The following is a 19936-nucleotide window of genomic DNA, read 5'->3' on the forward strand; positions in this document are numbered from 1 at the left end:
GGGGCAACTGTACATTGGAGGGGGTTGGGTTAGGACATTTACTGTACATTGGAGGGGGTTGGGTTAGGACATTTACAGGGGCCTGCTGTAGAAAATCACCTGATATCTCCCCAGGGCCGCATTGCCCTTTTGCTGTTGGCGCGAGAGAACCCGGCGTTTCGAATTCCGACCAGTTACAATGGTGTCAGAATGGAGATCCGACCGCTGGCATCTCTGAAGCCGTACGGCTAAAGAGAGCGTGCGCGGGGGGAGGGTGTCGAAGGTCAGAGGGCTGTGTGAACGGTGTTGAATGAAAACCCTTGCATCTCTGAAAAGTCAGTGTTGTACAGTGGGTTTCAGGTTGGTGTCTCGGCCATCCACTGTCATAAAAGGGACTGTAAACACTTTGAGTTAAGGGGCTGTCCTGACTCGAGGAATTCCTCGTCGACAAACGGTCATATGATTTGCCGACAGGTGGGGAGACCACAGGGTATGAACCTTGGCTGTCACACCTGCTCTCTTAATGAGTCGTGACTGCCGTTACGTGCCTTACACATGAAATCCATAACATCATTCTCGGATGAGGGTTTCAGTACTATAGCAGATGGATAGAGTCTCTCTTTCTTAATAGTATGGCAGAAGCATGTGGCATGTTGTAAACAAAACGGAGCTCTTCTCAATTTTCCACCTGACTTACAAGTTCAATTTGGCCCGGGTGTGACCTAATGGCTCGACCCCCTCACCAGGAGGTTTAAAACTTTTTTCAGCCCAGGGGCAGGCCCTTATTAAGTAAGGCTTGCCCTCGGACCCTGGCGCTCATTAGAACATGCTGTAGTCTTCTTGTCATGCCCCAACAAACAGGCCCATTTTGGTCCTGAGTCCCTTCATTTTGAAGAAACATCTCTCAACACCAACTGAAATCCATACAGTGCAAGTCCCCCCCAACATTAGGCTGTGGACCCCCATTTGATTAGAGGTTGTCTCAGGAACCCCCATCTGAGAATATATTTGTTGTTAGATATGTCTTAGTCCAGAATTCCATAACTGTCTGTAGGTACTGTGGGTGGGGAGATGACATGGGAGAGAGTGAAAGCTCTGTTTATTCTCTTGTTGTTCAAATAGTGAAATCGTACTGTCTTTTACTACCATGGACTTTGCCACTAAGTAATCGACTTTGCCTATATTACTATACCTACTATGCTAATATGTCTATACCACTATGCACTCAAGTTCGACACTGTTTGACGAACAATGTTACTGAGTTGTACCCTTCCACGTCAACATTGTTCTTTCTGGCATACTCACTTTAATTTTAAGGCGAGACACCCCAGGTGAATAGGCAAATAAATTATACTTTTTTTAGTTGATTTTGAGATTTTGTTATATTTTGCTTCCTAAACATGTCTTCTATGAAACTAGTGACAATAAAACGTCAATAACACACATTTAGTTGTTTATTTTACTTCATTTTGCCTTATTGCATCCATAAATGTGCACATATTTAATTGGGAAGTGCCTCATTTGCATATATAAACATAAAATTCTGAAAACTTGCAATATATTTTTCCTTAGTTTATATGTACATAACAAACTGGGAAAGTTTCATAGTGATATCAATTCAAATATTTGTTTGCCTATTAGGGGGTACTACACTGTACAGTACTACACTGTTACTACACTGTTTGTGGCCTGTGTGTAGTTCTGTTCAGTTCAATAACATCATTATTATTATTATTATTATTATTATTATTATTATTATTATTATTATTATTATTATTATTATTATTATTATTATTATTATTATTCAGTTATCAGGCATGTGTTTAGGTTGTAAATTACTAATGGTTTGATTAGGTATTGTGTTTGTAAATAGCTGTTTAAATTTTTTTATGGCATTTTACAATACAGCACTTTGAAGGCGTTTTCCCAAAAATGAGTTTTTATGCGTTTTTCTTGCACGCAAGGGTAGACATGTACCATTCCATAGCACCTACACACACCATACTTTCCACATTTCTTCCTATATTTACCCTGCATGTTTTTACAGAGGGGTTTGTTGATATATCATTCATAGCCTGATTTATAGTACATTTACACATAGTACATTTTATGACTGTAGTCAGCATTTCCTGATTCATGGGATGATAAAAAGACATATCCACAATCCCTTCTGTAAAAAGTTCACTGTGTTATGTGTCAACATAATGAAACAATTTAAAAAAATCTGGCATCATCCAATGTTGGTATTTATACCCAAACGTCATATGCAAATTAGTGCATATTTAATGAGGTAATGCCTATTTTGCATATATAAACATAAGATCTCAGAAAACTTGCAATACATTTTTTCTAAGTTGTTATGTACATAACAAACTGGGAAAGTTTCATAGTGATATCTATTCAAAATATGTGTTTGCCTATTCACCTGGGGTGTCTCACTCGTATAACTGCTCCGCTATGTGTAACTTTATAATAGTGCTTTGAAAGGCGCCTTCAAATAAAATACATTATTATATTATATTATTACTGCTGACTTGTTGTACAGATCTTGTACTGTAAGTTGCTTTGGATAAACGCGTCAGCTAAATGACTAAATGTAAATGTGAATCAAACTATTCCCTGTTTTTTTCTGGTGACCCAATGGAACCTCCTCAAGGACCGGTGGGGGACCCCGGACCCCTCATTTGCAATCACTGATAGAAGAGTGTTTGGTGCATTTCAACAAAGCAAATATCTAAAAAGAAATATATATCTACCAAAAAGCAAACGACTTGCCCCAGGACTCGAGAACTCGCGTTTGCACAGGGCCACGGAGACGTGGGGGTGACTGTCTGGTTTTACCTGCAGCAGGTTCCTGGTCAGTTTCGCCGAACCAGACCTCGCTCTAATCATTCACCGAGGGAACCAAATATCTGGTTCAAGATCAGCGTCTACTCGAGAGACCAATTTTCACTCGAAAAAAACGTCACCGCCTCCGGCGCGGTGTGTAATTGGTCAACGGGCATTGACGTAAACACGTAATATTCCACAACGATTGGTTTGGGGCTCTTGTCGTTCCCCGTCGATCAAAGACGGCCCGCCCAATCGAAGCGAGCGTCTGGTTCTTCTTTGTACCCGCCTTGTTTTCCGGCGGTGACGCACGGGTCACGTGTTGTTTGGCTCACGGGCCCGCAGAGAGAGATGTGTCCAGAGAGGAGCAGGGAGACGGGGACGGCTCGCTAACCGAGCTAGCTGCGGGGATTCTAACCGATTATATAGAAACACGGCGGCCGAACGTGGTCATGTTGTTGCAGCACACGGTGGTGGGCTTCATTTCGTGAACGCACGAGTTGGAATACCTCTCGAAAAGGCCACAAACCCCGCTGTGTGTGGATTTTTTTTTACCAGTCGAGCCGTTGCAAGTTAGCTGGCCTAGTGTAGCCACTGAGCGGCAGCCGGGGACTCGGGAGCTCGTCTCCCCTCAAAACAAGAATGGGGTCGTCTACTAGGTCCACTCGGACTAGCTTGCTAAAGAAGTAAAGTGACCTTTCGATTGTAGTATTCTCTGATGGCAAATTTCACCAATTACCACCAGGACAGCAAAGCCGCGATGTTGATGATGCTGGAGACGCAGCGGGACGTGGGGACGTCGAACGGAGACGGCGGCGGCTCCTCGGTCGGCGGGGAACCCCCTTCTTCCCCGCCGGTCATTAACCTCAGTGGTGGTGGCGGAGGAGGAGGAGGCTCTCGTTTCCATCAACACTTGCCGCCCTCCAGCCAACAACAACACCACCACCTTCTTAGCCACCATCACCCGCCAATCAGCCAGCCAAAGGATCAGCAGCATCACCACTACCAGCCGCCACAGCAGCAGCAGCAGCAGCAGCATCTCTCCGGCGGCGGCGACAGCACCTCGGAGTCCCCGGCGCGGAGAGCCTCCTCTCAGGTCCATGTTGATGACCCCCCCCCCTCCTCCTCCAGCAGCAGCCATGTATACGCTGCCGTCGCGTCGTCTTCTGTAAACGCTGCCGCCAGCACCACCTCCTCGGAAGGCGGCGCGGACGATATCCGCAAGTGTGGCTACCTGAGGAAACAGAAACACGGGCACAAGAGGTTCTTCGTGCTGCGGGCGGCCAGCCACCTAGGCCCCGGCCGCCTGGAGTACTATGACGGCGAGAAGAAGTTCCGGAGTAGCCTGCGGTCGGCCGCTGCGGCTGCCGCCAGCGGCGGAGCGGTCGCCCCTTCTCCCCCGAAGCGGGTGATCTACCTCTACCAGTGCTTCACGGTGAACAAGAGGGCGGATTCTAAAAACAAGCACCTCATTGCCCTCTATACTAAGGACGAGTACTTTGCCATTGTGGCTGAGAACGAGCAGGAGCAAGAAGACTGGTATGTGGCGGTGAGTGAGTTGATGAGTGAGGGCAAGAAGGGGCACATGGATTCGGATGACTTGGATGATGGATACGGCACTGTCACCCCCGGCACTGTGTTCAAAGAGGTGTGGCAGGTGAATGTGAAGCCGAAAGGACTGGGCCAAACGAAAAACCTCACTGGTGTGTACCGTTTATGCCTCTCGACGAAAACGATCCATCTTGTTAAGTTGAACTCTGAAACCCCCTGTGTCAATCTCCAGCTGATGAATATCAGGCGCTGTGGCCATTCCGAGAGCTTCTTCTTCATCGAGGTGGGCCGGTCCTCCTCCATTGGTCCCGGGGAGATATGGATGCAGGTGGATGATTCTGTTGTCGCCCAAAACATGCATGAAACCATCCTGGAGACCATGAAGGCTCTGAAAGCCTTTGCCGAGTTCCGGCCCAGGAGCAAGAGCCAATCATCGGGCTCCAATCCCATGCCGTTCATCACAACGCGGCGTCACCTGGGCAACCTGCCGCCCAGCCAAACGGGGCTCCAGCGGCGGTCGAGGACGGAGTCTGTGGTCGGCACGCCGCCGTCGAGTAAGAGCTCTGGTGCCAGCGGGTACCGCTTCCGCACGTCCAGCGAGGGCGAGGGCACAATGAACCGGCCGTTCCGCTCCGCGACGGGAAGCCTCGTCCACCTCAACACGGCCCGCATCCACCTGGGCCGGCAGGAGGGCGGGGTCACCGGCAGCAGCGGCGTGGCGGCTCCGGGAAACGTCTGTGCCGGCGGCGTGGGTGGCGGCCGCTACGTCAGGGCCATCCCGGCCTCCGCCGCCTACCACGCCCGCTCGGCCTCGCTCCCCGTCTCCCACTTCCCCTCCACCACCAGCCCCGTCAGCGTCTCCTCCAGCAGCGGCCACGGCTCTGTCTCCGACACGCTCACCCGCCCCTCCAGCGCCTCCATCTGCGGCTCGCCCTCCGACGGAGGCTTCAACTCCTCCGACGAGTACGGCTCCAGCCCGGGAGACTTCCGGTACTTCCGTGTGCGGAGCAACACCCCGGACTCCCTGGGCAACACCCCGCCGATCAGAGAGGAGAACTGTCTGAGTGACTACATGGCCATGGGCTGGCAGCGTGGCGAGGTGTTCGGCACCGGCGGAGGCTCGGCGAGTCACGGCGGAGGAGGAGAGACGCCGCGGGAGGAGAGCACGTCGGCGACGGAAGACGATCGCTCTTCCTTGTCGTCGTCCCTGAGGAGGCGGACGCATTCGTTCTCCAGAACCATGGGTGGCGCTACAGGCGGGGGTGGTGTGGCCGTCTATCAGAAAATGACCCAGACCACCTTCTCGTTGGATGAGGGGTCAATGGGAGAGGTGGGGCTGCCGTTTAGCGGCGGGCTGCTCCGCGGGGGGCCTCCGTCCTCCTCCTCTTCCTCCCTGCGCTCCGACTACAGCTCCTGTTCGGAGCACAGCCAACAGAGTCGGCCCTCCACCCTCTCCCGGACGGACGCCGGTGGAGACCGACACCCCCTCTCTGCCTCCTCCTCCTCCGTCAAGGAGGACAGCGGGTACATGCCAATGATGTGTGGTGTGGCCGCCTCGCCACGTGACACGCCCCCCGACTACATGCCTATGCAACCCGGCTCCTACCCCCACTCTCACCACGTCTCCCACTCCCCGCAGTTTCACAGCCCGGCCTTGGGCCCTCGTTCGGCCCACCACCCCCAGCTCCAGCCTCAGTCCTCCGCGGACTCTCACGGCTACATGATGATGCTCCCGGGGGGCAGTGGTGGCTCCCCTTCCCCCGTCCAGGCCTCCCCCAGCCCACACAGCGGTTCTAGCACGGCCGGGGCAGACGGCGTGACAGAACGACCCGAGAACGGGGAATACATGGACATGTCGTATAGCGGCGGCGGGGGGCGAAAGCTCTCTAACGAGGCGAGCGGAGATTACTACGCACTTAGCACACCTGAGGCTACCCCAAAATCCTACAGCCCTTACTTCTCCCTCCCTCGCTCCTACAAGGCTCCCGCCAGAGAGGCGAGAGACGAGCGGGAGTACGGGGAGTATGTTCCAATGAGTTCTCCTGCCAAGCCGGTCTTCTCTTCGCAGGCCACGGCTGCAGCTTCCGCCTCCACGCCGGAGAGGAGGACGACGGGGGGTGGGGGGAGCGGTAGCAGCAACACCACACCTTCTCACCCGCCCCCACCGTATGGGGCTCAGCACACGACCGCCGCGATGGCTGATGGGCGGGCCGTCAGACCAAACAGGCTCCCCTTGGGCAGAAGGAGCTTCCACGGCTCGCTACGGGCCAGCGAGCCCTCGGCTGTGGCCCCAGGCACCCCCGCCTCTGTCCCTGCCAGCTCTGCTGATGGGCCCTCTAGTCCCGGGGAGTATATCAATATTGAGTTTGGAGATCATTACCCCCACCAACAACAGCCCCCTGCCTATCCTCTCTCTGCCCAGGACAATGCACCTTCTGTGGGATCCGGAGACCCTCGTCGCTCCCCTCCCCAGCTGCAGCTCCAAACCCACCAGGACTATATGAGCGTAGAGATAGGGGGGGACCAACGAGATGGATGTCTGGCCAAGAACCAGTCCCCCAGACCCAGTCTCGTCGCCCCCTGGAACCCGCCTAGCTATATTCGACCCCTGGCCACTAATCCTGCGGCGCTGGCTTCCCCTGGAGCCGCCACCGGAGGCCACTGGAGGTCAATGGGGGATGATTACACGGACATGACCTTTAACCTCAGCAGGGGGGAGCGGTTGCGGAGGAGCCCCACCACCATGCTGCAGCACCTGTGTGTGACGGAGGGCCTCTTTGGCCCTGTGGCGCCTCCTACGTCCTCCTCCACGTCTCATCCTCTGCCCCCGTCGAGCCCCGGGAGGGCAGCGCACCAGCCCGAGCCCAAGGTGGTCCGAGCGGACCCCCAGGGCAGGAGGAGACACAGCTCGGAGACGTTCTCCTCTACCTCCTCCTCTATCTCCACTCCCCCCGGAGGAGGGGTTGGAGGCGCCCCCTCATCCTCAACCACGCACCCCGCCTCGAGTAACTCCCCGGCCCCTAACGGATCTCACCTAACGGAGGGTCAGGCTCCCAGGTGGGCGGGCTCTGGCTCCTTTGACAGCGTGTGGATGTCCGTGGAGGGGACGGGGGACTCTTCGGCTCACCACACCCAGACAACGAGAGCCTCGGAATCGGGCACGGGCCCCGGGACCTCTGCCTCCTCCGCCGGAGCCGGGGGTGGAAGGATGTGTCGTAACACGTCGTTAGGGTACCAGAACGGCCTGAACTACATCGCCTTGGAGCTGATGGAGGACGGGAGTAACGGGGGGGCGACGGGAGCTGCTACCGGGGGCGCGTCGTCGACCGGGGCCGTGCCTCCACCAGAGAACGGAGCATACGCCAGTATAGACTTCACCAAATCTGACGGAGTCACCGCCACAACCAAGGGTATGTTTCACAAGTGTGCATCTGTAGCCAGTGTGAGTGTGACAAAGACACGGAGAGAGAGAATATACATGTATGGATGTGAGAACAAGTCACCTTGAGTGAGGGAGAATCCTACATGTTAACGAATTGCTCCTTTTCTCATTTAACACTGAAATAACATCTAGCACCAGTGCTATAAATAGCAACGTGATATCAACTTGAGTCTGCTGGTGGAGGCTATTTTGGTTTGTGCTTCTATGATCCTGACGAGACTGTTGCGCTTTGAGCGCTGGGCTCTAGTCTTTGAAAGCATCTCTCTGGTGAATTGAAGTCTATGGCAGCTCTTACACTCTGAGTGGCACCCGTTTTGTCGTTCATGTTGAGATCTGGCTGTGTGAGCCTATCCACTCGTTATTAACCATTAGCTCAGCTAGTCACCAGAGGAAAGTCATGCCGGCTTAGAGCGCAGGCTATACCTCAAATATCCATGTATAAAATACCCCCAAATATTTAAGAATAAATACTCAAAATATCTAAGAATGAATACTCAAAATATCTAAGTATAAAAAAATAACAAAATATTTAAGAATAAATATCGAAGAATAAATACCCAAAATATCCAGGTATAAATACCACAAATATCTAAGTATAAATGGCACTAATAAGGTAAAGTGCAGACACTAAATTAGAGCCATATGGAATCCGCGATCACGGAATCGCGGACGGAATCGCGGAATTGAGCAATAAAAATGGAATCAACTATATAAAAAAAAAAAAAATTACTTTTTTTTTTATGTTGTGGGACTTGTACATCACTTTGTTCAACTTTTTCAGTGCTGTAAAGTTTAAACCTTTTAAAATCTTAGACAAAAAAAACACTTTGCTTTCATGAAATATCGTAAGCCGTCATTTGAGGCTTTATAAAAGCAGCATAATGAACACATCTGTCAGTGCCGAGTCCGACCTCATCTTAAATAACAAACAGCATTGCTTGTTGTAGTTAACAAAGAGAGGCAGAGTTGATTTTGCAAAAATATATATAATTTTTTTTTTTTTTTTTAAATAATCAAAATTTATTTTCATATTCGAATCCCATGCCCATCGAACGAAGCTTCGAAGTATTTAAGACAGCCCTATTAAATGGACTGTTATATCTTATTAAATTGTGGACATTTATTCATTCCCACTTATTAGACACTATTTCTGATGGTAAAATGAGCGTACAAAGCAAAATACAGAATTCTGAAATATTAAAACGGAAAAAACGGAATTTGGAAAAAAATAAAATGGAATTTGGAAAAAAATTAAACGGATTTCATATGGCTCTACACTAAATCTTCAATCACCCAAATAGGCATGTGTGTGTATGCGTACGTACACTTGTATGCATGTGAGTCTATGTTCATGTGTGTGTGTGTGCAGCACTGTGCAGGCATATGATCATCCGATTTTCATGATTTCAGGCTTTTGGACACGAAACTTGTTACATTTCTAATGGAGAGATTCTTTAGCTTGACCTCCTGTCGTTTATGGCAGTTTTTGTGTTGTCATGGACTCGTCGTCCGTGCCACAGTGCAGGCTGTAGTAGGCCATGGCTTGTCTGTCAGCGGCAGTTTGTCTGTGTGGTCTGGCGGTAGCGGCATGTAGTGAAGCATGCGTTTACTGCAGTGTAAAAGGTGGTAATGATGTTCGAGACGGCGTGGCTCTGCCTTGGAGGGGACTATGGCAAAACACGAGTGCTTCACAATCCTGGTCTCGTCCTTCTGTGTGTGTGTGAGCGAGAGAGAGCGAGCGAGAGAGAGACTGACACTGTCAAGTTTCTAACCCTATGTGTAGGATCGTCAAGATGCCATGCTGTGTGTGTGTATATATATATCGTTAAATGAGCCAGTAATTTAGTGAGAGTTCAGTTCAGATTGTTTATAAGAAGACAATATCACATGTCATTGGGAACTGGAAGTCATACATTGACAGGCTATATAGACTCAATATAGTAATCAATCGGGATATCAAGCTCTCAGATATTAGCCTGTCAATGTTTACTACGCCACAGACATGGTCTCATTGTCTTATTCTCACCTGAAGTAGACAGCAGATTTCAGTGCCTTAAAGAAAATAATAATTTTAACTGGTTTCTGTACGATTCTAGTCATCAAATAATATTTCCAGTAAAAAAAATGTCACAGTAAGTTGTGTATCCTTGTTAAAAAGGATGTTCAAATTTAAAGGTATTGAATTTCTGCAGCAAAAATCTAGCTTCAGTCCCATGAAATATCGCCACAGGCCAAGGCTATATCGGTTGAACCCTAATTGAAGTGTTTTCCCATGGGTTCTCTGGTTATATAGCGCAGGGTACGATGCCACGCCGTCAGCAGCAGTAAATACTGTTTACATGCAACGTGAGCAGAGCTGTTCATATGATATTGTGTCCGTTTGGGAAATCGAACTTTGTGGTGGGCAGACGGCAGACACAAATATGATTGGGAATCACTGGCTAGGTTACAACTTACAACACATGCAGTGCTGTTAGCTTGCCTGCCCAGTGCCTACACATGTCGGGTTACAACAACACATGACTAGGTTTTTTTTATTTGATTTGTTTTTTATTTGTCTCGAACATAGAAACATAAAACAAGTTTAAAAAAACAAAAAGGTAAATAGTCAAAGACTATTTCCATTAGGGGTGTAACGGTACACAAAAACCACGGTACGGTACGTACCTCGGTTTTGAAGTCGAGGTTCGGTACGGGTTTTCGGTACAGTGGGGGAAAGTTTGGCTTTCCATGTTCCACTCAGGGGTGATGTAGTGTGCAGTAACTGATTGTACTTGTAGGGCTGTCAACGAATATTCTATATTGAAATTAATAATCGAATAATAATAATTATATTAGAGAACAAAATAAGTACCAGCCAACCGCCAATGGCTGGTAAAAAAATCTGCCTGGCTGGTAGTTTTAAAAATCTACCAGCCAAATGGCTGGTAAGTCAAAAAGTTACGTTTGTTCCCTGAGAGCAGAGCTACACAGCAGTGCGCCTATTTTGCGAGCCGAAATAAGTCTGTGGTTTTTTTCTTCTTCTCACAACGGGTCAAATGCATCTAACATGCATTGCATCGTCGCCATTCCTTTATGCCCACATCGCCCGAAATGAACGTTATGTTAGCGTAAGCTAACAAGCTAATCCTGATCAGCGGCAGAGCCATAGAGAACAGCAGACAGTGTGGACTGGGGAAAGGGAAATGGGGGGGGGGGGGCACTCTCCCTTTCTCTGTGTGTGTGCGTGCGTTTGGAAAGACCATGAAGTCACTAGTCAGGACTCAGGAGAGGAGTATATTGTAGTAAACTGAGGATTACTGAGGATGCACAGATAATGTTGATATTCAAATATAAAAAGGTTTCGAGAGGAGTGGAAGTTTGAAGACAGACTAGACTACAATATGATGCGGGGGTGGTGAGTTGAAACCGTGTGTGTGTCCCCGACCCCACTTCTACGTTTCAATAAATTATTTGCATTTAAAACTATTAACGCTGACTCATTCCTTCAGTCCACTCAAAATTATGCTAATATTCCTTATGTTGTTTATGATATTAATTGAAAATAGCATATGAGAGTATTATATAGTAATAATAACACATGGCGATATACTAAAAAGCTATTTTAAATTTTTGGCTGGTAAAAAATCTGCCTGGCTGGTAGTTTTTAAAATCTACCAGCCAAATGGCTGGTAAGTCAAAAAGTTAATTTTGTTCCTTGAAATTGCCTCCGATACAGCCTAAAATGCTGGTATCGGCGAGTACGCCGAAAGTCTAGCCTCCGATCCCATATGACGTAATTTATCAACAACACGTGCGGTATCCTCCTGCTGAGAGTGAGCATTATAAAACAAACGTGTTTTTAATCGACCGTGAATTAAAGTGTCAATGCTGTTTGTCATTTTAACAGCAGATACTTTCTTAACTGCCATCGTCCCGACAGAGTGGTGTTGACGGGGAGCTCTGATGTGTTCGTTGCTGGTGTTATTAGCATTAGCTGAAGAGCTAACCGAAAAGCTAGTTTTAGCTTTAACGTTACCTTGGCTAAAGTTGGGGCTATTCATAATCCAGCAATAATGGCTGCAGACCTGCAAGCAAAGTACAGCAAGTTGGCAAAGGAGTATTCCAAGGTAAATCACTTTCACCACTAACGTTACATTGTCTTTCCATTTAGCTCACGCTAACTGGCTAACCTAGCTCACGCTAACGTCGTCACTGATTGACCTCTTGCACACAATTAATGACATTAATGACATGACAGCCATACTGGTGACAATGTTTAGCTTTTAGTGCCAAAGGATAAGAGTCTGAGGCGGAGTCTCAAAAGAGAATGTTGAATATTTATTGTGCATTAAAAATCACAACATAAACGTTACTACTAGTCAGAGCCTCTGCTACTAGCTAACTGAACCGGAGCACCTGGATAGTGCAACAACGTATAACGTCCGTGCGGAACCAATGTCCCAACAACCGTTCCGTGGGTGAACTCATTGAGCATAGTTGTCAATTAATGATACTAATACTAATCTATACAATCACCTGTTGTTGAATAAATACCATTACTTTCTAGTTATTACAAAAAACAGTATATAATATAAAACAATATCTGTAGCTGTAAAGAAAATTATATTATTTATATAATATAAAAAAAATAATTATGTATCGGTATCGGCCGATACCAAAAGCTTAGGTATCGGAATCGGATCGGGAAGGAAAAAATTGTATCGGAACATCTCTACTTACAAACAGACTATTTGTGTGATCTAAATATCTACCATGATGTACTACATAGGGGTGGACGATAAACGGGGTATACGGTATAAATGGTATGAATTTGCGCTACGGTATGGATTTTGACTATACCTTCATACCTTGTGACCGGTAGACTAGAGCAGCTACTCACAGCAGTAGCAATGACGTTAGCGTGTAGCTTTATGCCAAGCAAGCAGTGCAAAAATTTACCGTAGTAGCGTGCAGTAATGCGCCTTTCATTTTCCGCCGCCCAGCGCCCAGGTCGCGCGGAAATAGGCTGTCTATTGCCATTCTCTTTGACAAACTCTAACCTTAACCAGCTCCTTAACAACGCCTAAACTTAACCGTTCTAACCTTAACCAACTCCGAAACAATGCCTAACCTTAACCTTAACCTTATATTGCCATTCTCTTTGACAAACTCTAACCTTAACCAGCTCCTTAACAGCGCCTAAACTTAACCGTTCTAACCTTAACCAACTCCGAAACAATGCCTAACCTTAACCGGCGAAAGAATACACGTTAAAAAAAAATCACGTTAAAAAATATTTTCGATGGGATTCGAACTCGCCAGCAAACAAGCCATAGGATCCACAGCCATGTGTCCTTGCCAATTGAGCTATTGCTAGATACTGAATTTATGGGCGGTGACTTATATATATTGAGCTCCGCTCGTGTCAACCAAGGCGGGATCTCATGCGCATGCGCGGGCACCTCGCGCGAGCACGCCGGCGCACGCACGCACCTGAGCGAGCACGCCGCCGCCGGTGCACGCACGGTAGCATTTGTCTGAAAAGAAGGGCGCTTTACCGCACTAGCGTGCGGTGACGAATGCGGAAGCATTTTTGCACTGTATGCTTGGCATTAACGTACAGGCATGACGTTAACGTTACTTGACGATTCACTCAACATTTGCAGTGGTCGTTGCATAGTGTTTAATTGTACTGAGTTTTTCTCCACTTGCTCACGGATCTTGCCATACAGTTTGGGCATTTCAATTTGGCTAAGGAGGCTGAGAGGAGACTTGTTTTTGCGCAGCAACGGGCTAACGTTAGCCGCTAAGCTAACGTTCTAACGTGACTCCGCGGCACCAGTTCCATTAGTGAGGAAAGGGGGGGGTTATATTGACGAGGCTTGACATGAACAGAGGTTCAAAGATAACTTCACATTTATTTGCTATTTGTTTCTTTATATCGCTTTATCCATCGCTTTATGCTCTTGTTTCCAACTCGGTGTGTTGACATCCTGGTGTGACATCATCAACTACGGCAACTTAGCACGCTCAAACCTTAAACTCAAACGTATTACATCACGCTCTCTCGTTGTCAAACATGTACACTAAAGTTAAGTTATGTTGGAGTTTTATTGTGTTTGAGTTGTTTGAGGGAAAGGAACCTCCTGTCCTCCAGTAGTTTTTATTTTCACTTTGTGCCGCTTGATTTTATTGTATTTCATGAAAAGTAACTTGAGAAAAGGTTTTGCATTTTTCTATTGCAGTTTTGCACAATACATTTTCTTAAAATACCTCTGTACTATGTGAAATATGTCCTAGTAATACAAGAGTACAATAATAGCTGCCAGTGTTTTACCCCTTCAGAAGCATTTATATAGACATTTTAAGATAAATGAATATACCGTGATATATACCGTTACCGTCTATGCTTCAAATTATACTGTGATGTAAATTTTAGACCATACCGTCCAGCCCTAGGGTGCTTTATAGTTGTAGGTAGGCCTGCCACGATAACACATTTTGCTGGGCGATTAATTGCCCCCGAAAATATCGCGATAAGCGATATTATTGCGATCGGTTAGAGAATTTTTTTTGAGAAATTTATTTCCCAAAACTTTTATTTTGAAGCCCACCGCTCCGTCTTTTCCGGTTTTAGACTTTTATTTTGAAGCCCACCGACCGGACCGGAAGTATTGTTGCGATTATCCTAAGCAGAACATATGAGCCGACAACATGTCTCGTCCGGTTGTTTTTGAGCTAATAACAAATGTTGAGATTGTTGGTGAACAACTAACTTTAGGTTAGTTTTAACGTTAGCTACTAACGTTAGATGCAGCTACTACAGGCAATCAACGATGAGGAGGAAGCGTCAAAGCAGTATATAATAGAATAGCTGTGGTGCGTAGGCACTGCAGCACGACTCGAAAATACCGGAGTGTTATAATAAATTAATTCATGTTTAACTTGTCCCCGTGTCCAGTCCTTTGACCAGCCCCACCCGTTCATTGTAAACAATGATGCATGTAATTGTATTAACGTTATTCTGTGTTGTACTTGTAGCTATGCTATACGTTGTATTTCGTTTGTTAGCTAATGTTGTTAGCATGGAATGAGAATCAAAGCTCTATCTTTCATCTTTATTTAGCAGTCCAGTTTCTCCGGGCAGTAGCGAGTAACTACTTGGGTCTAAAAATAGCTAACGTTACACTACAAATAATGCTACTTGGTTAAAAGGAGCCACACTATTGAGAAATGTAGTTAAGCTGTGGCGTTGCCCCACGGGGCTCCCGTGCTGTACTCTAGTAACGTCAGCGACCCGCCTCCCAACACGGACAGTGACTGACAAGCGGCACTGGTTCCGCCTCATTAAAACAAACGCGCAAATAGCAATTAATCGCGCCCGTCAAAATCATTGCATTCATTTTAATTATCGCAGCAATTAATCGATTTATTGCTTATCGCGGCAGGCCTAGTTGTAGGGTCACAACACACACAGTGCTGTTAGCTTGCCTGCCCACACATTAGGGCTGCACGATTTTGGGAAATAATCTAATTGCGATTATTCTGACAGATATTGCGATTGCGATTTGCGATGCGATTATAACATATTTTAAAAAAAAATTTACAAGAAGAATGTTGCTGCTTTCTGTAGTCGGGTCCCAACTGCAAAATTACTGTATTACCCTGTATTATACACTTTTACTATCATGTAGACTATTCTGCTTTGTGTTTACATGTGATGTATTGTATACATGCACATTTATTATGTTCTTGTGTGATGTATCGCACATTTTATTGCTGTGTGATGTATTGCAAATGTTATTGCTGTCATCTTGGCCAGGTCTACCTTGCAAAGGAGATCTTGTATCTCAATGGGACTTCCTGGTTAAATAAAAAAAAAAAAAAATTAATTGCAGGCTTGGCGATTTGATAATTGCATCATTCCAAATCGCGATTTTGATTAAAAAACGATTAATCGTGCAGCCCTACCACACATGACTAGGGTGGGTCACTCCCTCTCCAAGTCTTAGGCTATTATCCTGGTACTAGCCCTGACATTTAACCAAAGAGTCTGCTGCTGAGACGCATCATGGTTTTTTTGTTCGTATTCTACAACGTTTGTCGACAACATTTGTGAATCCAGTTATGTCACTCCCTCTAGTAAGTGGACGTTGCTCAAACTGCCACTGTTTGCCTTCAAATAGGTGTTCCCAATGTATCAATAAATTGGAAAGCTCAAACTTTGAGTAGAAGATGAAGATGATTGTCTAAACCTCTCTTTGCCAGTCCTCGCTATTAGTCTGCCAGTCTAATGTTGGCTAAGTACACTACTATTACATTACTATTACTGCTGCTACTACTTTTACCACTACTACTACTACTACTACTACTACTACTACTACTACTACTACTACTACTACTACTACTACTACTACTACTATTACTATTACTATTACTACTACTATTACTACTACTACTGATGTTGTTGCTGCTGCTCTTGCTGCTACTACTACTGCTACTGATGTTGCTGCTGCTGCTACTGCTGCTGCTACTACTACTACTGATGTTGTTGCTGCTGCTACTGCTGCTGCTACTCTACTACTACTACTACTACTACTGATGATGCTGCTGCTACTACAGTACTTCTACCACTACTACTACTACTATTACTACTACTACTGATGTTGTTGCTGCTGCTACTACTACTACTGATGTTGTTGCTACAACTACTACTGATGCTGCTGCTACAACTACTACTACTATTACTGATGTTGTTGCTGCTGCTACTGCTGCTGCTGCTGCTACTCTACTACTACTACTACTACTACTACTACTACTACTACTACTGATGTTGTTGCTACAACTACTACTGATGCTGCTGCTACAACTACTACTATTACTGATGTTGTTGCTGCTGCTGCTGATGCTACTCTACTATTACTACTACTACTACTTAGGCCTGTCACGATAACACATTTTGCTGGGCGATTAATTGTCCCAGAAAATATTGCGATAAGCGATATTATTGCGGTTTTGAGAGATTTTTTTTTTGAGAAATGTATTTCCCAAAAGTTTTCAATTAACCTTTTTATTTATTTTTACTAATATAATAATAGCATAATAATGCAAGGAAGCCGTTTCAAAGTGCAATAAACCTTTATTTAACATTGGAAGATATTTTAAATATCCTAAATAAAAAAATGCTCAGTTTGATTGTTTATTATAAAACAAACTGAAACTGGAAACAAGCCCTCTGTCTGGCTTTTTGTATCATCCTTTTAACATGTACATTTATTATTAACGTACCTTGCGGTACCATGTACAAAATGTTAATAAAGTATGAGGAAAAAACTGTGGAAACGTAATAAATAAAAAGGCAGTGAAACAATAATCAAATAAACACCAAAATATATACTATCTCTATTGGAATGGAGACTTCAGCACAGGATAAACTAGGGATGGGCAAAAATAATCCAGATCGATTGATCACATGATGTACTCGAGTACTCTTGGAGGAAAACGCTGTACAAAATAAACATCTTTTCCGGTGTTTTAGACTTTTATTTTGAAACCCACCCACCGGTCCGGAGCGGAAGTATTGTTGTTATTATCCTAGCAGAACGTATTGAGCGGACAACTTGTCTCGTCTGGTTCTGTGTTTTTGAGCTAATGATAAAACAAATGTTGAGATTGTTGGTGAACAACTAACTTTAGGTTAGTTTTAACGTTAGCTACTAACGTTAGATGCAGCTACTACAGGCAATCAACGATGAGGAGGAAGCGCCAAAGCCGTATATAATAGAATAGTAGCCCTGTGGTGCGTAGGCACGACTCGAAACTACCTGTTATAATAAATTAATTCATGTTTAACTTGTCCCCGTGTCCAGTCCTTTGACTAGCCCCACCCGTTCATTGTAAACAATGATGCATGTAATTGTATTAACGTTATTCTGTGTTGTAGCTAGCTATGCTATACGTTGTATTTCGTTTGTTAGCTATTTAGCTAATGTTGATAGCATCAACGCTAGATCTTTAATCTTTATTTAGCAGTCCAGTTTCTCCGGGCAGTAGCGAGTAACTACTTGGGTCTAAAAATAGCTACACTACAAAGAACACTACTTGGTTAAAAGGAGCAACACTATTGAGAAATGTAGTTAAGCTATGTGGCGTTGCTAGTGCCCCACGGAGCTCCCGTGCTGTACTCTGTAGTAAGGCCAGCGGCCCCCCACACGGAGAGTGACTGACAAGGGGTACTGGTTCCGCCTCATTAAAACAAACGCGCAAATAGCAATTAATCGCGCCCGTCAAAATCATTGCATTCATTTTAATTATTGCGCCGATTAATCGATTTATTGCTTATTGCGGCAGGCCTACTACTACTACTGATGCTGCTGCTACTACTACTACTACTGATGCTGCTGCTACTACTTCTACTACTACTGATGCTGCTGCTACTACTACTGATGCTGCTGCTACTACTGCTGCTGCTGCTACTACTGATGCTGCTGCTACTACTACTACTGATGCTGCTGCTACTACTTCTACTACTACTGATGCTGCTGCTGCTACTACTGATGCTGCTGCTACTACTACTGATGCTGCTGCTACTAATACTACTGATGCTGCTGCTGCTACTACTACTACTGATGCTACTACTACTACTACTACTACTACTACTACTACTGATGCTACTACTACTAATGATGCTGCTACTGCTACTACTACTGATGCTGCTGCTACTAATACTACTGATGCTGCTGCTGCTACTACTACTACTGATGCTACTACTACTACTACTGATGCTACTACTACTACTACTACTGATGCTACTACTACTAATGATGCTGCTACTGCTACTACTACTGATGCTGCTGCTACTACTACTACTGATGTTGTTGCTGCTGCTGATGCTGCTACTACTACTACTATTACAGGGCTGTACGTAATTTTTTTGCACATAGCACTGGTGCTGCTACATTAGGGGTGTGGACATTTCTCGATTCTAAGATGCATCGCGATGCGGCCGTGGACGATTCTGCATCGATGCAGTGACAGAACATAATAGATTATTAAAATAAATGTATTTTTTTTTTTTTACTCTCTTGCTAGCTTTTATGTTCTTTTACAATGTAGCGCTTTGGGATTTGCTCCACAACTATAAAGCACCCTACAAATCAAATATATTATTATTATTGTATTATTAAAGCTAGTGCTCTGGTCATGCATCCACTCAACTCATAGAAAATACAGCATCAGGCTATCCTAAAAGTATTGATACTAGGGCTGCAACGATTAGTCGACATAATCGACGACGTCGATTATAAAAAATCGTTGACGAGAAATTGTTGCGTCGATTAGTCATACATTTTTTTTTTTTTTTTTTTTTGTGCACTACCTATCTTTGTGAGAGTGGCTTCTCAGGGTTCCAGACAACATCATAACATGATGATCCCATAGCAAATTTTGGACATTGAAAACATTGTTCCCCTGCAGGAGATGATGATCAGACTAGACACACAATACATTACACACGCACTCCTCTCACTCACACACAGCGATCAGAGTAAGACACACACATACACACTCCTCTCACTCACACACAGCGATCAGAGTAAGACACACACACATACACACTCCTCTCACTCACACACAGCGATCAGAGTAAGACACACACACATTCACACTCCTCTCTCTCACACACAGCGATCAGAGTAAGACACACACACATTACACTCCTCTCACTCACACACAGCGATCAGAGTAAGACACACACACATACACAAATTACACAGTACACACCTCTCACTCACACAGCGATCAGAGTAAGACACACACACAAATTACACAGTACACACACTCCTCTCACTCACACAGCGATCAGAGTAAGACACACACACATACACACACACACGGACTCCTCTCACACACAGCAAACAAAAGTTATTTAAAGTACACTTCCACTTTAATTTGTATTATTTAATTTATTTATCTTGTTATGAGTGATTGCTGTATTGTTCTTCAAATACATTTTCATTTAAAGTGGCTTAAAGATCCAAATTCAAATGTTTCATGAGTCATTATTTTAATTTTCTATTGGATCATCATGTTATGATGTTGTTGTTTGGTAGAGCCATATGAAATCCGTTTTATTATTTTCCAAATTCCATTTTA

General features: G+C 45.4%; 1 protein-coding gene across 1 annotated transcript in view; it reads left to right on the top strand.

Annotated features, from left to right (window-relative positions):
• Window positions 1–3568: 3568 nt before the first annotated feature.
• irs4b (insulin receptor substrate 4b) overlaps window positions 3569–19936 on the top strand; it is a gene marked incomplete at its 5' end in the record, with an annotated part of 84675 nt that continues 68307 nt past the window's right edge. Inside the window, one exon of the mRNA XM_084327700.1 lies at window positions 3569–7769. Within this exon, the coding sequence (XP_084183826.1) occupies window positions 3569–7769 (4201 nt within the window). The remainder of the gene's footprint in view (window positions 7770–19936) is intronic.

Source organism: Notolepis coatsorum (genome assembly GCF_963971535.1).
Source record: "Notolepis coatsorum genome assembly, chromosome: 13".
NCBI lineage: Eukaryota > Metazoa > Chordata > Actinopteri > Aulopiformes > Paralepididae > Notolepis > Notolepis coatsorum.